The sequence below is a fragment of the Candida orthopsilosis genome (genome assembly GCF_000315875.1).
Source record: "Candida orthopsilosis Co 90-125, chromosome 2 draft sequence".
Taxonomy (NCBI): domain Eukaryota; kingdom Fungi; phylum Ascomycota; class Pichiomycetes; order Serinales; family Debaryomycetaceae; genus Lodderomyces; species Lodderomyces orthopsilosis.
In genome coordinates, this window is record NC_018295.1 from 2,123,765 (window position 1) to 2,141,604 (window position 17,840).

General features: G+C 37.9%; 9 protein-coding genes across 9 annotated transcripts; 1 reads left to right on the plus strand and 8 right to left on the minus strand. All coding sequences in view use genetic code 12, as the record gives it.

Annotated features, from left to right (window-relative positions):
- CORT_0B10210 (hypothetical protein) lies at positions 1–864 on the minus strand (the record flags this gene model as incomplete). Its single annotated transcript, XM_003868112.1, has 1 exon — positions 1–864. One exon carries the CDS (start codon positions 862–864, stop codon positions 1–3), a length of 864 nt encoding a protein of 287 aa, XP_003868160.1.
- Positions 865–1,075: 211 nt separating this feature from the next.
- CORT_0B10220 (Tif translation initiation factor) lies at positions 1,076–2,269 on the minus strand (the record flags this gene model as incomplete). The annotated part of the gene is made up of 1 exon (XM_003868113.1): positions 1,076–2,269. One exon carries the CDS (start codon positions 2,267–2,269, stop codon positions 1,076–1,078), a length of 1,194 nt encoding a protein of 397 aa, XP_003868161.1.
- Positions 2,270–2,515: 246 nt separating this feature from the next.
- Positions 2,516–4,345, minus strand: CORT_0B10230 (glycogen synthesis initiator; the record flags this gene model as incomplete). The annotated part of the gene is made up of 1 exon (XM_003868114.1): positions 2,516–4,345. One exon carries the CDS (start codon positions 4,343–4,345, stop codon positions 2,516–2,518), a length of 1,830 nt encoding a protein of 609 aa, XP_003868162.1.
- Positions 4,346–5,054: 709 nt separating this feature from the next.
- Positions 5,055–5,728, minus strand: CORT_0B10240 (Rps21b protein; the record flags this gene model as incomplete). Its single annotated transcript, XM_003868115.1, has 2 exons — positions 5,055–5,294; positions 5,705–5,728. The coding sequence occupies 2 exons, from the start codon at positions 5,726–5,728 to the stop codon at positions 5,055–5,057; spliced, it is 264 nt and encodes an 87-aa protein (XP_003868163.1).
- A 697-nt stretch (positions 5,729–6,425) lies between these two features.
- On the minus strand, positions 6,426–8,066 carry CORT_0B10250 (Trm2 tRNA methyltransferase; the record flags this gene model as incomplete). Its single annotated transcript, XM_003868116.1, has 1 exon — positions 6,426–8,066. One exon carries the CDS (start codon positions 8,064–8,066, stop codon positions 6,426–6,428), a length of 1,641 nt encoding a protein of 546 aa, XP_003868164.1.
- A 384-nt stretch (positions 8,067–8,450) lies between these two features.
- CORT_0B10260 (hypothetical protein) lies at positions 8,451–10,457 on the minus strand (the record flags this gene model as incomplete). The annotated part of the gene is made up of 1 exon (XM_003868117.1): positions 8,451–10,457. The coding sequence occupies one exon, from the start codon at positions 10,455–10,457 to the stop codon at positions 8,451–8,453; it is 2,007 nt and encodes a 668-aa protein (XP_003868165.1).
- Positions 10,458–11,129: 672 nt separating this feature from the next.
- On the minus strand, positions 11,130–12,596 carry CORT_0B10270 (Lcb3 protein; the record flags this gene model as incomplete). Its single annotated transcript, XM_003868118.1, has 1 exon — positions 11,130–12,596. The coding sequence occupies one exon, from the start codon at positions 12,594–12,596 to the stop codon at positions 11,130–11,132; it is 1,467 nt and encodes a 488-aa protein (XP_003868166.1).
- A 477-nt stretch (positions 12,597–13,073) lies between these two features.
- On the minus strand, positions 13,074–14,099 carry CORT_0B10280 (Crl1 RHO GTPase; the record flags this gene model as incomplete). Its single annotated transcript, XM_003868119.1, has 1 exon — positions 13,074–14,099. One exon carries the CDS (start codon positions 14,097–14,099, stop codon positions 13,074–13,076), a length of 1,026 nt encoding a protein of 341 aa, XP_003868167.1.
- Positions 14,100–16,111: 2,012 nt separating this feature from the next.
- On the plus strand, positions 16,112–17,821 carry CORT_0B10290 (Abc1 ubiquinol-cytochrome-c reductase; the record flags this gene model as incomplete). The annotated part of the gene is made up of 1 exon (XM_003868120.1): positions 16,112–17,821. One exon carries the CDS (start codon positions 16,112–16,114, stop codon positions 17,819–17,821), a length of 1,710 nt encoding a protein of 569 aa, XP_003868168.1.
- Between the last annotated feature and the right edge of the window lie 19 nt (positions 17,822–17,840).

Genomic DNA, 17,840 nt, shown 5'->3' on the forward strand with positions numbered 1-17,840 from the left:
TTACTCCCACCTAAACATCCCCAGTATCTCGAAGTTTTCATACAACTGTACAACCAACGCCGTAAATACCCCCAGTTGATCCCCATCTAAACTTTCATCGCCTTGAACACCAGTATTTAACTCACTTCCTCTAATAACACAAACTTCAGCTTCATTTATACTTCTGCCACTTAGACCTAGTAGCGAACTTTGATAGTATATGCATTGAAACAAAACTAATTGAATGAAAAGAATTAGTAGATCAACAAATAATAGTTGGAATAATCCAAGCTCGACAATTTTGCTCCATGTAGATGCATCAGGGGAAATATCGGGTACATTTTCTCCAATGAATGATATGAACCACCATGTTCCATATTGTATCGTTGATAGTTTTTCTCGATTTACTAATGAAACTCCCCATGTAGTGATGAAAAGTGTGTGGTATAAGAGAACAAATAGGGTCTTGGCATACATCATGTAGCTATAATCAGGGAGTTTACGCTCCAATGTGCTTCTTCTGGTGTCTGCATCTGCATCTTCAAACAAGATATCCAATACTGTTCTTGAATTTGAACTGGTGATAATTCTGGGGTTTAGTGCCAATAACACTAAAATGTGACTTAGAAATGGAATAAGGCACGCATAGTGACAATACTTGACAAGTTGGTAAAATATAAGGATATAGCATAGAGCCTCAAGTTGGTATAAAATTTCATGTTGGTATTTAGTTTTGCGAGTGACCAATTGATTTGAAATAAATTTGGCTTCCATTTGATGTTGTACTGTTTCGTTGACGACACTCATTAATCGTTTGTTGGTAAATGGTGTTGAGCTATCCAAAGGGAAGGCTCCTGGTATATTATAAGACGGCAGTTCGGGCATGGTTCAAGTGGAAATCGATAGGAGGAGGTGGCACTTATCATGTTCCATGTGCTTTATTTTTTTTTGTGATGATAAACAGTTCGCAAGTAATTAAATCTACAATAGCATCATTTACAATGAATGTAAAACTTCCTATTAATATGATCCTTTATATGAATATGCTACATAAAAGAAAAGGGTGAAGTGAAATGTTGTGAGCCATCTCCTATATCTAAGCGAAAAGAGAACCAATATCAGCAGGCATTTCTGTGATTTGAGTTGAGTAGAATTTTTCAATTTCTCTCATCATACCAACATCCTTATCAGTGACAAAGTTGATAGCAACACCCTTTCTACCGAAACGACCACCTCTACCGATTCTGTGGATATAGTTTTCCTTGTTGGCTGGTAAGTCGTAGTTGATAACCAATGAAACTTGTTGAACATCAATACCTCTGGCTAACAAATCGGTTGAAATCAAGATTCTTGATGAACCAGATCTGAATTCTTTCATAATGGTGTCTCTTTCTCCTTGTGGCAAGTCAGAGTGGATAGCGGAAACAGTGAATTTTTGTTCTCTCAATTTGTTGGTCAAAAATTCAACCTTGCTTCTGGTGTTACAGAAGATAACAGCTTGGGTAACTGAAATGGAATCGTATAAATCAACCAAACAGTCAAATTTGTATTCTTCTTCTTCAACATTGATGTAGAATTGTTTAATACCCTCCAAGGTCAATTCATCCTTCTTAACCAAGATTCTAACTGGGTTGTTCATGAATTTAGTGGTAACTTCCAAAACATCTTGTGGCATGGTAGCAGATAACAAGACAACTTGAGTAGTTTCTGGCAATAATCTGAAAATGTTGTAGATTTGTTCCTTGAATCCAGATGATAACATTTCATCAGCTTCATCCAAAATGAACATCTTGACTTTATCGGTTCTGAAGTATCTTCTTTCAATCATATCAAAGATTCTACCTGGAGTACCAACAACAATTTGAGCACCAGACTTGAAAGCTTCGATATCGTCACTAACTGAAGTACCACCAATAGATGCATGGACAGTAACTTTCAAATATAAACCAATTGAAGTAATAACACTCTTGATTTGCAAAGCCAATTCTCTAGTTGGGGCCAAAATCAAAGCTTGAGTGGATTTTTCGTTCTCATCAATTCTTTGCAAGGCAGAAATAGTGAAAGTAGCAGTTTTACCAGTACCGGATTGAGCTTGAGCCAAAACATCTCTACCTTCAGTGATTGGCAAAATAGCTCTTTGTTGAATGGCGGAAGGGGTTTCGTAACCGTAACCAAAGATACCTCTAACGATATTTGGTTTCAAGTTCAAGTCATCGAAACTATGGACGACGTTGTCGTAGTTTGATTCAATCAAACCTGAGTCAATTTCAGTAATTCCGTTGGATGCCATGATTGGTGTATGGGTTTAGCAAAGGAGGATCTAGATTAAATTGAAAACTTTTGAAAAAAAATTGAGAGTGAGGTGAAGGGTGAATAAAATTTTTTTTTTGATGAGTAGAAATTCTTTTGAGCAAACATACACGACACTTTTGATATTGTGTTTTGCGATTGAGCGACTAAAGGATGCTACAACCTATCACATTGATAATTGCTTGTGATGTATAATTAAAGTACGAATTGAAACAAGTTACGAAAACTAATCAAACACTCTTTCCGGCCTATGGCAGCCTTTGAACTCCCAAGGAAATAATTTTGGTGCAGGTGTGCCATTGTCCTCTTCCTCCCCCACAACCCCCTTGTCATTAGCAAATGTCTCTCCAGTGCCTGCTTCTCGATCCTCATCATAAACTTCTTCAAAATAGTCTGCACTGACATAGCCTTGTCTTTCCAATGACTCGTTGATGGCATTAAAATCAGAAACCTGTTTTGACAACCGAGACGTTTCAGGTTGATGAGGTCTTGTGTCATCCGCCTCGGTACCTATATTGACCTTCTCAAGATCTCGTAAGATATGTCTAGGTACATAATCAGACGACGAATCAAACACCCTTTCAGGTTTGACAAATTTATGTCCATAAATATCGGGTCTTTGGAATGATGTAGGTTGCTTTGCTTGTTGAGACAGTTCAAATTGCGAAATAAGGTACTCTACTGCATCAGCACCACCAACTACGCTACCCTCTTTATGAGCTTGATTATCTCCCACATTGCGAGGATCCCATTGATTATCATACAGTTTCCTCAACTGTTCTTCAAATGTATCGCCTCCGCTACTCACTTCCCTTGATCGATCAATCTTTGGTGGTGACTCTTTGGAGGGATCCCACAATGAGTCAAGACTGGGCTTGACATTGTCAGGTAAATGCTGATAATTGGCTGGGTCTAATAATGCATAGGGGTCTGATGCACTTACAGGTCTCTTTTTTGTAGTACGTGACTTAGCATTTGTTTCCTGTTTGTTGCTTGATTCAATTTCACGCGAGGCAAAAGTAGGCGAAGGTGACGATCGATCGTAAATTACCTCCTGCACTGATCTTTGTCCAAACTCCTCGATCCACAATTTCCACCAATCTTTGTGGATTCCACTGACAGTGGATGAGGATGACCAGGGCTTGTATGGACCAATAAAGTGAAACACTTTGATCTGCGAAGCATTGGCAACAACATATTGTGTTGCAGCAAAATGATAACGCAGTAACGTTTCAGACGTCAGATCCAAGATTTTTTGGTCATTGCTTCGTTGGTCGAAACCACCATCCCTACAATCAACACCTTCTGGAGCAGAAGGCTCACCATGGAAATGCTTGATTGCTGGCAAATATTCATATGTCGATGAAGGTGTCACATTGTACAAAAATGGCAATTTAATCCAATTATTATCAATATTCTGTCTTTGTTCAACATTCGCCTTATCCTTGCTTAACAATTGTACCACCCAGTCCGGCTGAGAATTAAAGTACTGATTTAAAAGACCTTGATCAGCACCATCAAAAGAAACATCGGGATTATCAGCAGACTCCTTAACCAATGCAACTAAGTCATCATATGTCTTTTGATTCGGTTTCAACAAGAGCACACCAGAATTGAAAATGTCGGGAAACCCAGAGTCAGGTGCAGCTATAACCTTATCTTGTGGGAACTCTAATCTCAATAGATCAGCAACAGATGTAGCATTATCCGATGGAAGTAATGGTAGAGTATCAGCATCTAAATACAAAACTTTGTCATATTTATCCAATGACCAAAGTTTGACTTTAGTAAATGTCTTTCCCAATTCGGGTCTTCCTAAGTCGTTTTCCAACTTAAAATAGATAGTCGATTCCAAAGGTGAAACATCGATGACTTCGTCGTAATACTTGAATAGTTTATCCAACTGAGGGGTGGTGAATTGTAATTTATCAACTAATATTCCAAGAGCGAAGTCATGGCTCGAAACTTGTCTAATTTTCTGTAATTGGATTCCAAGGACCAATGCACCGGCAAGGTAGTCGGGATTGTAAACAAGGGTAAAGATAGCGTTTGTCATGAATATGCCGATCTACCAGTTTCTCAATTTGTAGTATACACGGTAATTCTGCTGTACGTCAATCGGCTTAGACAGTATAAATTGTTGTATATTATTTTTTACTCGTCGAGACAGGTTTTCTTTTTCTTTCAACGACCGTTGGTTGTTATTTGTTGATACTGGGTGGGTATTTCTTTTATCTAAGATATTCAATTTACGTATGATTATTTTTGTTGTGTTTACTTTTACTTCTGTACTTAAAAGTTTAAATTTACGAACTTACTCCAAATTAAATCAATTTAATAACAATACAACTTACACAATACATAGTACAACTTACACAAAGATGGGAAAGGATAATGTGGTTCTTGTTGGGACTAGACTACCAAGTTTAACGCAGAGATCGGTGGTATTACGTTGGAGACACGTTGCCGATGATTCGTCTCCCTACATTATACTAGAGGTAGCATCAGGCATATGAAATTTCGTTAACATAATTTGGCGACTAACATGCAAAAATCCAGAGATCAAGTTCACTCCAATTTTCAGCGCTACGATCATGTTGTTAACAAGACAAACTTCTAAATTTACTGCCTTTCCACGTACGGTGTCAGCGACACATTTCTTCCTCGGTTGAATTTCCTACATTTGCATTAACCTAAGCTATTTGTACATTAAAAACTTTAGACATCCTTTTTCCTACACAACATCCTAAACAAATGAAACCCATTTAACGAGAGTAAGACCAGACATTCTTCAATAAACCATCTTGTTGAGCCAATCTGTTCAATGAATCATCAGCTTCACCTCTACCTCTAACGTAACCACTCAAAGTGTATGAGATGTTTTCACCTGGAATAGCTCTTCCTTCTTCGTCAACTTTAGCAATTGAGATTTGGACAGAAGCATGATCCTTAGCTTTAATAATTCTGTTGGTAGCAGAACATTTTCTTGGGACGTATAATTCGACCTAAATGAAAGGGAAATGTTAGTAAATACAATGTTTGAAGTGTTGCCTGAGGGTGCAAGTGAAACCTTGAAGACTTGATCGGTCAATGTGTGTAGAGATGGAAAGAAAACTCTATGTCTGTGAATATTTGGCATGGTCTAGCTGTTGTATTCGCTGACATATTGCTTTCAAATTCTGTGGATTTCACCTTTCGGTTTTGATGACCTCTTCATTACCATTGTGAATAAATGCTTCTTTCCTGGTGAAACAGATGATCAGACCGCTCTTCTCAGTGCTTGGAATGCCGATTCTGGTTGAGACTTATGTTTTTAAAAGTTAAAATTCCATGATGTAATCCCTTGTTGTCAGCTTGACCTCGTATCTCAAACTTCACTCTTCCCTCAGATACTATATCCCATGATATCACATACTAATTGACCTTTATCGTTTTCCATGTTGGCTTAATTTGTAGGTTGTATACTAAGTACTTCACTTGTGCTAATCGGTTTTTTCAAACTTTTTGAATATTTTTTTCAGTGTGTATCTCTCTCGTTTGGCGTTTTTTAAGGCAACCTGCATATTAGTATGAGGTCTACAGCCCTAAACAACATCTCGGGAAGAGAGAAACAAAAGCTTTCAACAAATTTTATAGACATTGAAGAATCAACTCCATGGGAGGTTGTACGAATGACTTATCCACCCATATGATTTTAAATTCTGGTACTTGTGTCCTACTTATGGACCATAAATAACCCAACGATTTTAGTCAAGGTCATGAATTACTCGGAAACACTCGTTGTCTCCTTCTTTTCTACATTCTTACCTGTTACATCGTTGGAAGATTAAGGAAATACTGCCTTTTACTTGACTGTCACCGTTCTGATGATTTGACAAGTGCTTTTTTAATCAAGTATTCAGGATTCTTCTTGAGTTGAAGCTAATCTTGCCTTTGTTTTACAAAATGTACATTACATTAGTTTCGTAGTATAGAATCCAACATTTATACTTTGGGATAGAGAATAGTTATATAGCATCTCTGGCTAGACGACCTGTTCTAACTACGAGAGAGCTACAGAGTTATCGGCTAAATCCAAACTAGGTTTATTCAACGAGTATTTTCATTTCGATTGTCTATATAAGCTCGTTATGCCCCTACCTCAAAGACAATACTGCAACCGATTCGACATGATGAGTTTGCGGGAAAAAGTCAAATCCTTTAATACTCTCCACCTCATACTTTGATCCATTTTCGGTGTTGGTCAAAAACCATTCTATATCTCTAGCTTGTGAATGCACATTACATGATATGTACACAACCTTTGCCGGGTTGTAAGCACTCAATTGATTCAAAAACACATCGTCACATCCTTTTCTTGGAGGGTCGAGAATAACCGAGGTTTGATCAGCTGGAGTATTAATGTCTTTAAAAATTTCCTCTGCTTTACCAACAATGAACTGTGCATTTTCAATCTTGTTGAGTTGGGCATTATGACGAGCAAACTTGACCGAATCAGCACTAACTTCAACTCCAATTACTTTAGATACATTCTCCGAACATGTGATGGAAAATAAACCTGATCCGCAATAAGCATCGACAAGATAGTTGGGTTTTGATTGTAATAAGTTGGATTTAACGTAACTGGTGACCAATGACAAGATGGAATTGTTATTTTGGAAAAATTCACCGGCTGAAAATTCAAATTTAAACTCATTGATGATTTCTTGAACAACTTGACGTGACTCAGTAACACATGTTTTGACTAAAGTTTTGTTCTCCGCTTCTTTAGTTACACTTGAAACTTGCCCATCCTCGTCTCTTGATGCTTCCCCTAGTTCAAAAGTACCATCCTTCACTTTTGTATCTTCGCGTAATAAAATTGTTGCTCCCTTTTCATACGTCTTGTAAGTGCTCTCCAATCTCTTGCGTTCATTGCGCAACCCTATATTGACAACTTGCGTACCTATGTTGCACTCCTCAATGTCCAATATTGACCCAGCGGGACCAAAATCGCTTTTCCTCCACGTTGGTCTTCCCTTTGCTCCAAACCCAAAATTAGGACGATGCTCTAAATCTGCACCAGTCTTTTTAGTAGCTATATCGAAATGAGGCGTCAATTTGGTTCTATAATTGTACTGTAAAGGAGATCCCTGGGTTTCTAGCACCTGGGGCAATTTCTTCAACTCCGATAATTGTGGTGCAAAATGTTTGAACGCATTGACAATGGTCTGTCTCTTGATATTCAATTGTTCATCATAGGTGATGTCTTGGAATTGACAACCTGAGCATTTACCAAAATATCGACACTTGATAATAGAATTGTCACGTAACTTGGATGGAGATTGTATGGATAACAAATCAGCTTCGGCGAATAATGGATGCGTTTTGAATATTTTGATAGTAACCTCATCACCAGGTATGCCGAATGGTACAACGACAACTTGTTTCTTTTTCAACTCATCGATATGTGGTACCAATGCAAGTGAATCTCCGTTGGATGTGAAACATAATATACTAACATGTTCAACTTGTCGGTGGTATGACTCTTGTATGGCGGCATTGTTTAAAACGCCTTTCATATCGTTGGATATCTCATCAAGAGTAAGATTGTATTCTTCACATAACTCCTTTATTTCATACTCCAAAACTCCAAATGGACTGGTAGGATCAATTCGTTTATGCTTGTACTTCTTGGTCTTGTTTCTTTTTCGATGAGTCCTAACTTTTTTCTGGGGCTGTTCAGCCTCAGGAGGTAGTGTGATTGGTCTCTTTTTATTTTCAGCTACTGGTGCCATTGTTGATTAGGATAGCGTGCTAGCAAAGTATGTTATCAAATCTACCAGATGTGTCTTCCTATCCTTTGGTCATCGTGGTGCATCTGCAAAAAAAAAAATAAAAAAATAGAGAACTCACTTTTGATACACAAAATCACTATCAAAGCCGCACCATTATAAATCATACTTCATCACACAATCATTGGTTGAAAGAGAATACTCAAAAGGATCGAAGAAAATCACACACTTGTATCTCTCCAACCTATATTTTAATAAAGCTATTTATACTAATACATATGTAAGTGGTAATTCCTCTGTAAATAACGTGTAAAAAATGAACCTGAAAAAAAAATGAAAATAATGTAAATCAACCCCAATTAGCAGACTGATGTTATAGCTTATTAATTACTCATCTCCTGGCTCTGTGAATTTTGCAGGAATGTTCGAGCTCATCCACAGTAATGGTCTTTTCTTTAACGATCCGTTCTTCTCAAAACTTCGATAATCCTCCAACTCAAGTATGACGTCGTCCTCACTGTACCCTTTACTTTTACCCACTTCAATGGCTTCATAAATCTTTTTACGTCGAAGAAATGTACGTGACTCGGTCTCATTTCTCCACTTGGTTCCATATTTAGCTTCTAGTGATTTCAATGGTGGCTTTCCATTAACACCATAAGCAAATTCTTTCCAAATGTCAGCAATCAGTTTAAGACTTCTCTCCAACTTATATTGAGGTACTTCTGATTCTTCTATATCACCCGTTTTTACCTCCGAAGCAATTTTACGTTTCTTTGACGGATAAGGCTTGCCTGATATTTGCTTGTGTACATTGCTGTCTGCGTTATTAGTTGTTGCATTATGAGCACTACCGACACTTGACCCTGTTTGCTGTTCCAACTCTCCTATGCTCTGTTCAATATCATTGTCATCAAATGAAAAAGCAGTGTTTGTTTGTGGTGGAATTGACCTGGTATGTGACGCTTGTTGTCTCAAGGCTGATGTTAATAGTCCACTATTGTCACGAGATAACAAATACTGCGACGAAGAGTCATTGCCGTGCGTCAAGCCTCCAGTTTTATCGTCGTGTAGCAACGGAGGTACAGGAAGCATGTACGAATTGGAATACGAGTTTGTTGCTTGTTGTGGATGCGTGGCCAGATTTTGATTGCTGGAATGCAATTGTTGTTGTGGATGTTGTGCCAAATTCGGTGGTCTCTGTGATTGGCCGTGTTGCGACATATGCAATTGTTGTTGGGGCAATGTTTGTAATTGTTGTTGTGGTTGCGTGGATGACATCATTGACAGTTTACTTTGTTGTGATCGTTTGAGTTGGTGAGAAGTTTGCGCCAGACTTATGGGCGATTTGTCATAATTGATATTTCCGTTCAAGTTGTTGCGCGCAGTGGGGAAAGGACCGAGCTCAAATACATAGGGTGACGTTGAGTTTGAATTGACACCTGGCGATCTCAGTACAAGGTTTTTTCTCCCTAAATCCGTTTCATCATCGAATGCCTGATTGTTAGTTGTATGAGCTTGGTTTTGATGTAGACTACCATGGCTGTCTTGTGATATTGTATTATTTGCAACACTCATATGGTTCTGCGATTGTAATTCACTACTCAAATGCGGCTGTGATGAGTGAGGGTGAGAATGAGTCTGGTGAGATTGATGTTGCTGCAGATGGTGTTGTCGCAGAAGCAAGGACAGTGGTTGTTGTTGTACAGATTGGGCGCCAAGTGTTTGGCCATTGATTGCTTCAATCTCCTTGTTCAATTTAGTTAAATGTTTAGTGAAAACTTCAAATGCTTTGAATTGATTGGTCAAGTTCCCCGCAGGTACCCCTGTCAATGGGCTCGCTTGACCGCTATTCTGTAGAGTGAAAACCAGTTGTTGAATTTCCAGAAGACTTCGTTTAACTTCGTCAACTGAGTCTGATAGGTAGTTAATTTTCATCACTAACTGGTTATTGATATTGTTTTGTTGTTGAAGTTGGCCAATCAATTGATAAAAGTCACTGCTCGTTGGTTGACCAGTCAATGGGTTGGAAGGGGGGTTCATATCCATTGCTTCGTTTCCAGGATTTATCGACTCGTTGCTTGGGTGTCGACTTGTACTATTGCGAAGCTGATTGTTACTCACCAGCATGTGTCCATTAGTGTGGTCTCCCGTGTCGACGTGGTGGTTGCCACTACTTGATGTTGATGCCCTGGTGTTATTCATGACGGAATTGGCGTGGTTGTTGGAATTATTGTTATGGAGATTAGGATTATTGTTTGATTGTGGATCAGGTACAGACGCTGTTGCTCCTGTCGCTGTTCCTGCGCCTGTTGTGGTCGTTCCCAGCGCAGATGTAGAATTGTTAAAATACAACTGCTGTCCCAGTTGCAGGTTATTAAACGAATCGTTCATTGTTGACGCCAAACTTTGAATTCAGTTAATAATCTATATACTGAAGTGCAAAATCTCATGTAATGGGTTTTCTTAAGAAAAACTGCCAGACTTTTTTTTTTCTTTCTTTCACTCTCTGTTCATTCCACAAAAAGAGAAGAATAATTTTAACTGCAAGAAGGAGTAGGTTTGGGTATACGTTAGAGAGGGGGTCTACTTGTCAATTTTCGTTGGTATTAGTTGTAGAAAAGATCTGTTATGCGCTATTGGCGATTAACGCCATTTAATAAGTGGACGTCCTGGAAGAATTGATCTAATAGAAAGAGGTATAATATACAATGTTATTGAATCGTCTAATAATTTTCAGTTTCCAAAATATTCTTCATCTTTTATGAAACGGAAGTTACATATAGTACACATTAGTAAATGAAAACTGTATTATCCGAACTCGACGAATATATGGTAAAACTATTTTAGTTTTATTATTATACACTATCAGTTGACTGTATAAAACTAAACTGAAATTTTGCATAATATAATCTATTGTCTTCTTTTTTGTGTAATGAAATAAGCAACTCCTTTAAATTTGATACCAAAGAAAACCCCATTACCCATCCGCTAGTACTCGCAGATTATGCCGTTTTATTCTAGTATATCATAAATGTATATATTTATAAATGTATATATGCTTGATCACAAATGAAGATATTTAGCAGCGTAATAGAATGCCCACACCGAGGCAGTTGATACACCCGCATAAATAATCAATCGACCTACAATCTCCACATCGTATCGGTCTTTGAAAACACCACTTTTGAAGTTAAGCTTTTCCAAATTGATTGGTTTACCCTTTTTGCCTTTGTTATAGTCCATGATCTCGTAGTAATCAATATCGCTGCTTGGTCCATATGAATCGAGTTGACTATGATCAGATACTCCCTTTATAAATTTGTTGAAGTTACCAATTTGGTCAACATCATTGGAAATGGATGTAGATCTAATGTGTCTGGTAGGATCTCTAGTATGGGCGGTCGAGATATAGTTTCTTCTTGGGAGATACACACCAATAATCTTGTACACAGGAGGTAAAATAGTGAATATAACTGGCTTCGATATCGATTTCCAAGTGATTACCAAACCGACTCCAAGGAAAAATCGAGCAAGGATCTTGAAGGTGCCTCCGTTGTTAACAAAGGGTACGAGATAATAATCCCCAAAATCGTTTAAATTGAAAAATAGCCTCGTTTGATAACCAATGAGATGACTCAAATCCAATCCAATCAACACTCCAACAAAAGCAACCGAGTCATCAAAACATGGGCAATCATCAATCGGTTCTGGATAAATATGAATCATGAACAAATAAAGACCTAAAATTAATGCAATACCAAACGTGTATCCGTGACTAAACATCAAAGTATCCCATTTTTCACCCAAATAGAAGCGAAACAAAAACACAGCTAAACCCACAGCAGATCCAGTAAAGATGTCAAGAAATCCGTGCATGCCAGTGTACAATCTTCCAAATATTAGTGAAAAGTAATAAATTGCAAGTCCGGCAATGAGACTGTAATATGTTTTGGTATCATAGGCTCCCTGGTTCATGATAATATTGCTCATTACAACCAAAGTGACGGCGGTGGCATTAGCAGAATGCGATGAAGGAAATCCATACTCTTGAGTAGTATAACTAGACATAGTAATTCTATGTAAAGGGGGTGATCTCGGCCTAGGTAAACAAAAATAATCTTTCAAAAACCCAGTCAAGTATATACCCCACCCTAAAACATGAACCAAATCTCTTGCCATTTTACTAGCACCAAACCATACAGATGGTGGTAGCATTAAGATGTAGAATGTATGGCTTGCCAAATTGGCAGTCCAAGCAAAATAAAAATCAAATACAGGATTTCGTAACTTGGATTGTAGCTTGTATAACACATCAGTTTCATGTCGCACAAAGGGCAACAAGTAAGATCGTAATTTGTATCTAAATGGGGATAATCGTTGTTTGTAATGATCATCTGCCTGATTTCCGGCGTCACCCGAGTGGTCTTCCATTTCTTCGTTGGCTGGTGCATTGTCTTTTGAGCCCTGTAGTTTGTCTCTATGTTTGAGCTCCAGCTCTACTTCAACCTCATTTTTAGTTGATTGATACATGGTCAAAAAAGGAGATCTGAAGTTGTTGATGACGTGTAAGAAAGAAAAGGAGTGATATGTCTATGCAACAAAATCAATTTGGATGAGATGGTAAAGCTAGAACTAGGGTTCAGATGAGATGCAATGTGGATGTAGGTCCGATTTTCAATTTGTGGGTTGAAAATGGTTTGTATACTTTTTCGTTTCGGATATAAGCATCGTCCTTTTTAACGATGAATTTTTTTTGTTGTTGATTGTTCGCCAGGAACAAAATCGCAATGGACCAAAATAGGGAGAGAGGAGAAGGAGAGAAGGAAGATAGCATAGCCTTACTGTATTTGGATATTATAGACGCGAACGTTTGGCAGAAAAATTGTAGCAAATGAGTGAGGCCACACGTGACTTCTTGACCAATTTCAAAAAAAGTCCTTTTACACAGCTCTCTTTATACAATATTTCATCTCTATTATACCTATGTTATTTTATTCCCCATTCCGTCTACAATATAACACATTTTTTCTTTTCCATTTTCTTTCGTTCGTTAATAAAATCAAACTCACCGTTGTTACGTGAATCACCATTAAAGCTTCCATATGGATTACTCTGATACGTATCTTCAGTCAATGGTTCATCAATCAATACACTGGAACTCAATGATCCGTTTTGTTTGTGACCTCGTTTACTTGAAGATGTACTACTTTTGTTTCTTAAATGCCCATAATTTCCGCTGGACGACACTCCGGCATTTGAACGTCTTAGGAGCCTTCTTTTATTACTTGCCTGGAATTGTTCTTGTCTCTCCATTTCTTTCTGAAAATGCTCAAGGGAAAGATTAAACACCGCCCTGACTTGATACATTTCTTTGGCCGAGCATTCAATATATGTGATAGCCCCTATTTCCATTGCAACTTGAGGAGGAAGTTCTGGCTGAATGTAGCCCTGTAAATCAGATTTGGTCCCTACAAGAATAATGGGTACAGTAGGACAATAATGCTTAATCTCTGGAAACCATTTATCTTTAATATTTACTAAACTTGTAAGGTTGTCCAATGCAAAACATATCAATATCAAATCGGCATCACGATAACTCAATGGTCTTAAACGATCATATTCCTCCTGACCGGCAGTATCCCATAATGCTAATTCGAATGATTTACCATTGGGAGCTGCCAATGTTGTGACATAATTTTCAAAAACGGTGGGGACATAAATCTCGGGGAATTTGTTTTGGGTATAGCTCACCAACAAGCACGTTTTACCCACAGCACCATCACCCGCAACAACGATCTTCATACTATAGTCGGACTTTTTCCCCGACATTGGTATTTCTTTGTAATTTGGTATCGTTGGATCATCTTTAGTTACGATTTTCAACTTAGACTGCAGTTGGTATAACTCACTTAATTGCTTTTGTTGTTCCTGTATAGTCTCATATGGATTGAAGTTTGGCAGTGTTTGGAATTGAGGCGATGAATGCTTAGATGGAGACATCGATGAAATGAAAGACAGACGTTTAGATTGCATAGTTGGTTATGTGTATTCTGTTGTGGTTTGAGTTGCTGAGAGGTGAACTTTGGGTGCAATACAAGTGGGTACGATAGTGATGAGGTGAACCGACGCTTTAATAAGTGATTCGATATAGATCTATAAATCGGAGTGATATATAAGCCTTGCTTGCTTTTTTTCCTTTGTCAAAACATTGTTTACATTTGGACAGATAAATATACATAAAAGAGCAAAGCCGCAGCTCTATTTACACAACAAGTCACACTTCTAAATTTGGATTGATGGACATTTCAATGTTTTGAAATTGTGTCTTTTTTCAGGTCCCGAGAGCGTTTGATCACATACCCTTCTCTTTGTGGTGCCTGAGCTAAGCTAAACTGTGTGTCATTGGAATTTATTTGTCTGCGCCCCTTGATTCTTTGGGTTAGATCTCACACAAAATTGGGCATACATAAAGAGGTTCTAAAAATAGCACTCTTTAGTAAGTACAGATCTGTTAGATAATCATCCATTTTTCATAGCGCTTCTCGATTTATTTTAAAAGCAGGTCTTGAGAGTCCATAGTAAGAGTGTTTAAGAATCTAGCTTACTTCGTGAACTTATGTGTGTGTGTGCTTGTCTAGTGGATAAAAATTCAAGTAATAACGACGCAAAATATCTGAAAATTGAAATGATCAGATATTGTATATTGTTATACGTTTGTCATACCGTGACATCTCTACTCCGGATTAACTATTCTGCTCATCAGAGATGGCACCCTTACTCCTAGAACTAAACCGTTTTTAAGTTTATGCAAGGTACGAAAGTTTGAATAATAATATTTTCGAAAATTCTTGATAGCGCAAGCGAAATTTTATCTGCAAAAAATCCTAACTCCAGAGTGATTACTATTATGGAAAATCAACTCGCAAATCATGAATTGCTAGTAGAAAAGAATTTGCTTCAAATCAAGAGGGTTGCACTGGAGCAAATGAATGTTTTGTCGCTACCAAAATCATTACTTGGCAAGTATATATTTTCGGGTGAATGGAGACAAACTTCGGGTTTACGCTATTGCGAATTATGGTTGCGGTGATTATAATTTGCAAGCCCTTTACAAATTCTTACACTATGTCAATATACTACTTCCCTCTTCGGCTGTGTAAATTTCGGTTGGGGGAATATCTCGGGACCCTTTATAGCGGAAGGTCAACAGCCGAACGAAGAAGAGAGATCCCAGCTCATTTTCTTACTCCACGTTTTTTTATTCTTGCCCCACTAGTCCGCGAGATGAGAAAACAGGTAGCGCATAGTGAATAATTTTTCCGAAAGATACTCCATTGGTCAAGATGCTTTTCATCCGCATGCCCCCAAGTTGCACAAAGCGCAATTTTGGAGGTTATGAGTAATGGGGAACAAGATAGAAAGAATATTGTGGCGCTGGATGCACGCAAGTCAAGTTAAATTATTGTTTGTAACCGACGGTAGTTGCTGCGATAATGGCTGTGGTGAAAGCACAAAAGTATAAAAAGTCAAAATTTCGAAAAATGGACCTAGGCGTGTTTTCTCTATTGATTCTTGTTAAAGAAATGTGATGTAATTGCCAAGAATGCTATACCTCTAACTTCATAGCATGAGGGGCAAACGTTCTGGTTAGTCACGAAATGGAAGTCCGTGTATATATAAAGATAAGACATACATAAGAGCAACTAAGGCGGGCCCCTCTTTATTGTGACATAGAAGTGCACACAAAATTCCTTGACAATAGACTAAGCGTAGGTTAAATGGTAGTTACCAGCATTTGTGCTTGTTGTGCTCTATTGTGTTTCTATTGTTCTTTTCTCTTGTGATTGATTGAGTGAGAGAGACACGAGGAAAGAAAAGAAAAGAAAAAACTATTATTTATTTAAATTTAAGAAAATTTGTTTGCTGTAAAATGAAAAAGCATATGCTAAATTTTTGATTTTAAAAATTTCCACAACATCAACCACTTGAGAAACGTTCTTTTTTTCAAAGGCACTAGTCACATATCACATATTCATTCACTATTAATGTCACTAAGTAAAAGGGTTTATGAGATTGCAGTTGTTACAAACTCATTCATCAATATAGCAGAAGGTTCTGCAAAGATTGTTTCAAATGATGTGTGTGATTTCTACCGCAATAGTAATATAGTAAACACAGTAAAAAGCCAATGTGATTCCAGCAAATCTATGTGGGATGAAGCCCAATCTTTATCACAACAAGCAAGAAGACACGCTGCAAGGAATGCAAGCTCATTTAATGGATTTCAACAAACACGTGCTTATTCAACTAAGTCATTCTACCCAGGTGAGGATGTCAGTCTAGACACTGATACATTACCTGTAAATACAAACTTACCAGAGAAGATTGCTACCATTGAACCGGAAAAACCAAAATTGAGAGAGTTTGAACTAACGCAAAGTGAGATACCTAGTTCAAGGTTGGCAAGAATTTTCCACTACGGATCATTGGCTGCTAATATGAGTTTAAATGCTGCTACACAAGGTTTGAAACATTATGCATCTGGTAATACATCCCCTATGACAATGAAGTCGTTATTCTTGTCACCAAAAAATATTGAAAGTATGGCTAGAAAGTTTTCCAAAATGAGAGGAGCCGCTTTGAAGATTGGACAGATGCTCTCCTTTCAAGATGCATCGATATTGCCCAAGGAGGTTCAACAGATTTTGCTTCGAGTACAGAATTCGGCGCATTATATGCCACCAGGACAATTGGAAAGAGTCATGGTTGGTGATTTAGGAAATAACTGGCGTGAACGTTTGTTTACCTCATTTGACGACGTACCTATTGCTGCTGCTTCAATTGGCCAGGTACACACTGCTGTGACTGAAGATTTGACTCCGGTGGTTGTCAAAGTACAGTATCCAGGAGTGGCAAACTCCATTGATTCTGATTTGAACAACATGTTAATGATTTTGACAGCTTCATCGTTATTACCAGCTGGATTATTCTTGGACAAGACAGTTGCAAACGCCAGAGTTGAGTTGAAATGGGAATGTGATTATATTAGAGAAGCACAAAATTTGATAAGAATGAGGGAGTTTTTGAAAGATGATGAAGTATTTGAGGTACCAAGGGTTTTCCACAATGCATGTGGTGAACATGTTATTACCATGGAAAGAATGAGGGGTACCGAAATTGTCAAGGGAAACTGGGACCAATCTACCAAGAACTGGATTGCCACACAAATTATGAGATTATGTTTGTTAGAAATTAAGAAATTCAAGTTTATGCAAACTGACCCAAATTGGGCCAATTTCCTATTTAATGAAAAAACCAACAAAATTGAGCTTTTGGATTTCGGAGCCGCTCGTGACTACAGCGACAAGTTTATCGTTAATTATGTCAGATTGTTGCGTGCTGCTGTTAAGAAGGACCCCAAAAGGGTTGAAGAGTTGTCCCTCGAGTTAGGATATTTGACTGGATTGGAATCTCCAGGAATGACTCAGGCTCATGTTGATTCGGTTATGTGTTTGGGTGAAGCATTCTCACCAATTGACAACAATGGTCATCCATTTAATTTCACAAAGCAAACAATCACTGACAGGGTTAAAGGAAACATTGGTTTAATGTTGAGTGAAAGATTGACCCCACCACCTGAAGAAACATACTCCTTACACAGAAAATTGAGTGGTGTTTTCTTACTCTGTGCAAGGTTGAATGCTACTGTCCCATGTGAAGACTTGTTTAGGGACATTATCGGTTACGAAGATTAATGAGTTTATGTAGATTTAG